At 64.4% G+C, this 4,971-nt stretch overlaps 1 protein-coding gene across 1 annotated transcript in view; it reads left to right on the forward strand.

The window, feature by feature from the left end:
- The window catches only part of LOC126984335 (uncharacterized), a 13,373-nt gene extending 8,402 nt beyond the window's left edge, over positions 1-4,971 (forward strand). The window contains 3 exon segments of the mRNA XM_050837947.1: positions 1,577-1,780; positions 2,143-4,494; positions 4,756-4,971. Of these exon segments, the coding sequence (XP_050693904.1) occupies positions 1,577-1,780; positions 2,143-4,494; positions 4,756-4,971 (2,772 nt within the window).

Below are 4,971 nucleotides of genomic sequence, written 5' to 3' on the forward strand. Positions count from 1 at the left end.
TCCCTCCATCTCTCTCTCTCTCTTTCCCTTCCTTCTCTACTATTTCTCCCTTTTTTCCTCCTCTCTTTCTCTCCCTCTTCTCCTCTACTTTCTCTCCTTTCTCCCTTTTTTCCTCTTCTTCCTTCTCCTCCTCCTCAAGTTCCTTCCCTCCCTCCCTTCCTTCCTTCCTCCCTTTCTCTCCCTGTTTTCTCGAAGGGCGGAATTGTATTAGGGTTCAAGGAGGGAGAAAGTCTCGATTATTTCCTCCCTTCCCTCCCTCCTCCCTTCCCTTCCCTTCCTATCCTTCTTCCTTTTCTCCCTTCCCTTCCCCCTCCCTTCCTTCTCCCTTCCCTCCCTTTCCTTCTTCCTTCCCTTCCCTCCCTTCTCCCTTCGTCCCTCCCTTCCCTTCTCCCTTCCCTCTCTTCCCTTCTCCCTTCCCTTCCCTCCCCTCTCCCTCCCCTCCCTTTCCTTCTTCCTTCTCCCTCTCCTCCCTTTCCTTCTTCCTTCTCCCTTCCCTTCTCTCCCTCCCTTCTCCCTTCCCTCCCTTCCCTTCTCCGTCCCTTCCCTTTCTTTCTCCCTTCCCTTCTTCCTTTCCTCTCCCTTCCCTCCCTTCGTCCCTCCACCCTCCTTGAACTTGATTTTCCTCCCTGTATCTTCCTCCTCCTCCTCCTCCTCCTCTTCCTTCTCTCTCTTCTTCTTCTTCTTCCTCCTCCTCTTCCTTCTCTCTCTTCTTCCTCTTCCTCCTCCATTTTCTCTTCTTATTTTTTTCTTTTCCTAACTAACTCATATTCCTCCTCTTCTTCCTCCTCTTCCTCCTCCTCATTTCTTCACCCTATATCTTCTTCCTCCTCCTCTTCCTCCCCCTCCTCCTCCTCCTCCTCCTCTTCCTCTGCATTGTGTCACTATTAATTGTGTCTGTTTGATCAAGTCTGTCTGTACGTGACTGTCTCTCTCTCTCTCTCTCTCTCTCTCTCTCTCTCTCTCTCTCTCTCTCTCTCTGTAAGTAGGCCAGTTATGTAGGCTTAGGAATGCGTGTGTAGGCCTGTGTGTGCGTGTGTGCGTGTGCAGGTAAGGCCCTAGGACACACACACACACACACACACACACACACACACACACACACACACACACACACACCGTTCTCTTCATCTTTTTTTTCTCTCTCTCTCTCTCTCTCTCTCTCTCTCTCTCTCTCTCTCTCTCTCTCTCTCTCTCTCTCTCTCTCTCTCTCTCTCTCTCTCTCTCTCTCTCTCTCTCTCTCTCTCTCTCTTTCTCTCTCTCTCTCTCTCTCTCTCCCCTCCCTTCCTCTCTTCATTCCCCTTTTTCTTCCTCCCTTCTCCTCCCTCTTTCCTTCCCTCCCTTCTACCCTTTTTTTCCCTTCCTTTCCATCCCCATCTTTTATCCCTCCCCTCAATACCCCCATTCTCTCCCCTCTTTCCTTCCCATTCTTCTCTATCCCCCCCCTTCCTTTTTTCCCTTCCTTTCCATCCCTCTTCCCTTCCCTTCCTTCTCTAACCCTCCCTTCTTCCCTCCTTTTCCCTTCCTTCCAGCTAGCAACCATTTTCACATCCCCCCTCAACACCCCCTTGTTTTGCAGGCCGCGGGAGTGTTGCTGGCGGGCTGGTGTGTTGCGCTGGTGTGCCATGTGTCGGAGGTGTCAGCTGACTACCCACCAGCCTCGTACAGCGCTTCAGGGTCCACGCAGAAGGCCTACAAACCTGCCATCGAATACGCGGGTCCGATCGTGTACTCCGATGAAAAGCCGCCGATTATTCACTTCCCCAGGCCGCCGCTGCCCAAGGTGAGGTGTGGGGTGGGGGAAGGGGGTGGGGGAAGGGGGGAGGGGTGGAAGGGAAGGGTGCTAGTGTTTGGGAGGGGAAGGGAAGGGTGAGTTCTTGTGTGTGTGTGTGTGTGTGTGTGTGTGTGTAAGGGAAAAAATGAGAAGGGAGGGAAGGAGAGGGGGGGAGAAGAGAAGGAAAATGGGTAAATGAGAAGGGAAGGAGAGAGGTGGCGGAATGAAGGGGAAGGGAGAAATGAGAAGAAAAGGGAGGATAGGAGAGAGGGGATATAAAAGGAGGCAGGAAGGTAGAGAGAGAATGGTGTGTGTGTGTGTGTGTGTGTGTGTGTGTCCCTGCCATGCCCTAACCCCCCCCCCTCCCCCAGGCCGGCGGGTACAGCGGCGGCAGCGGCGGCAAGGCCCAGGCCGTGAAGTACGTGCCGCTGCCGCACCACGAGCTGCCGGTGCTCATCTACCAGTCAGACTCCTCGCCGCCCATCCACGTGGTGCACACGCCCGCGCCGCCCGTCAAGGCCTCGTACGGACCCCCGCCCAAGGCTAAGGGGCCCGCGCCCTCATACGGACCGCCGCCCAAGGCGCCCGCCCCCTCCTATGGACCACCACCCAAGGCTCCCGCCCCATCCTATGGCCCGCCGCCCAAGGCGCCCTCCCCGTCGTATGGCCCGCCGCCCAAGGCCCCCAGGCCCAGCTACAGGCCCCCGCCCAAGGCGCCCTTCAGACTACCCTCCAAGGCGCCCTTCAGACTCCCCTCCAAGGCTCCGCTGAGACTGCCCTCCAAGGCGCCCTTCAGACTACCCTCCAAGGCCCCGCTGAGGCTGCCCGCCAAGGCCCCCAGGCCCAGCTACGGCCCCCCGCCCAAGGCCCCGGCACCGTCTTACGGCCCCCCGCCCAAGGCTCCGTCCCCGTCCTATGGCCCCCCCAAGGCCCCGACTCAGTCCTATGGACCCCCGCCTAAGGCCCCCGCCCCCTCCTACGGCCCGCCGCCCAAGGCCTCCCCTCCAAGCTACGGCCCCCCCAAGGCCTCGTCCATAGCCAAGGGCCCGCTGCCCAAGGCCCCCACCCCGTCCTATGGCCCGCCCCCCAAGGCCCCAGCCCCATCCTAGTGCCAGCACCCCAAGGCCCCGGCCCCATGCTACGGCCCGCCGCCCAAGGCCCCGGCTCCCAGCTACGGACCTCCCCCCAAGGCACCCTCCCCCTCGTACGGGCCCCCCAAGCGCCCCGCCCCCACGTACGGCCCCCCCAAGCCCCAGCCCAAGGCCCCGGGCCCCCAGTACGGCGCCCCCGCCAACACGGGACCCATCTACATCGCCGCCCCGCCCGCGCCCAGCCCCGTGGTGGTGTCCGCGCCCCCGCCCCCGTACGCCGCCCCCGCCGCGCCCCAGCCCAGCTACGGCGCCCCGCCCAAGGCCCAGTACCGCCCCCCGCCCCCCAAGGCCGCGCCCAAGCCCTCCTACGCCCCGCCCCCCAAGGCGCCGTCCCTCAAGGCCCCCAAGGCCTACGCGCCGCCCCCCGCCAAGGCCCAGGTCTACGCCCCGCCGCCCCCCACCTACGGCCCCCCCAAGGCCCCCAAGGCCACCCCCGCCCCCCACATCATCTACGCGGGCCACCCCCCCATCCATGTGTACCAGCAGCCCCCCGTCTACCAGGCCCCCCCCAAGGCCCCTCCCGCGCCCAAGGGCCTGCACGTGTCCCCCGCCGCGCCCAAGCCTTCCTTCGGCCTGCCTCTCAAGGGCATCAAGGCCCCAAGGCCCGCCCTTAAGGCCCCGCGACCCTCATACGGCGCCCCGCCCAAGGCCCCGGCGCCAAGCTATGGCCCCCCGCCCAAGGCTCCGGCCCCCAGCTACGGTCCCCCGCCCAAGGCCCCCACGCCCACGTACGGCCCCCCCAAGGCCCCGGCTACTAGCTACGGCCCGCCGCCCAAGGCTCCCTCCCCGAGCTATGGTCCGCCCAAGGCACCAAAGGCGCCCTCCCCCAGCTATGGTCCCCCGCCCAAGGCCCCTACGCCCAGCTACAGGCCGCCCAAGCTGCACAAGGCCCCGGCACCCTCCTATGGCCCTCCCCCCAAGGCCCCGGCACCCTCCTATGGCCCTCCCCCCAAGGCCCCGGCCCCGTCCTATGGCCCTCCGCCCAAGGCACCGTCCCCTACCTATGGCCCACCCAAGGCACACAAGGCCCCATCACCGTCCTATGGCCCCCCCAAGGCCCCATCACCGTCCTATGGCCCCCCCAAGGCCCCATCACCGTCCTATGGCCCCCCCAAGGCCCCATCACCGTCCTATGGCCCTCCCAAGGCTCCATCACCGTCCTATGGCCCTCCCAAGGCCCCATCCCCGAGCTATGGCCCCCCCAAAGCCCCCTCGCCTAGCTATGGCCCCCCGCCCAAGGCCCCGTCACCCGGCTACGGCCCTCCCAAGGCACCCGCACCATCCTACAGACCCAAGGCCCCGTCCAAGGCCCCTAGACCGAGCTATGGCCCCCCACCCAAGGGACCCCGCCCCACCTATGGCCCCCCCAAGGCCAGTAAGCCCGAGCCCACGTACCTGCCAGCCCCCAAGGCCTTCCACAAGCCCCCGATCATCATCTACCAGGGCGTCAGGCCACCCGTACACGTGTACCAGAAGCCCAGCGGAAAGGCCCCGTCCAAGGCTCCCTCCCCAGCCTACGGGGCCCCCAAGACGGCCTCCGGGGCGGCGTACGGGTCCGCTAGCTCTCCTCAGGCAGCCTACGGGGCACCCAAGACAGAGGACATCATCAAGGGCAGCGGCGGCAGCGGCGGTGGTGGCGGCGGTGGTGGTGGCGGCGATGACAGCTACTCCTCCGGCAGTGAGGCAGCGCAGGTGAAGGTCGCCGCCCCTAAGCAGGACACTCACGCCCCAGCCCAGGCCCAAGGACCACCGCCATCACCATCATCATTATCATCACCACCACCATCATCAGCGCCTTCCTCCACCACCACCACCACCACCGCCACCCTCAAGGCCTCCCCGAAGGACCCCGTGGGCGCCGAGGAAGTGGAGAAGGACGCCGAGGAGCAGGAGGTGGAGGCCGTGGGGGACTGGGAGCCTGCGGTGGGCTACGCGGCCTACTCCGACGCCTCGCTGTCGGTGAACGCGCCGCGCCGCCCCCACACAACCTCCGTGGACATCAGCGAGGCCAAGGTGTCCGCGTCGGTGTCCGTGAGCTCCTCCTCCTAG

The sequence above is a fragment of the Eriocheir sinensis genome, chromosome 57 (assembly GCF_024679095.1).
Source record: "Eriocheir sinensis breed Jianghai 21 chromosome 57, ASM2467909v1, whole genome shotgun sequence".
Classification (NCBI taxonomy): Eukaryota; Metazoa; Arthropoda; class Malacostraca; order Decapoda; family Varunidae; genus Eriocheir; species Eriocheir sinensis.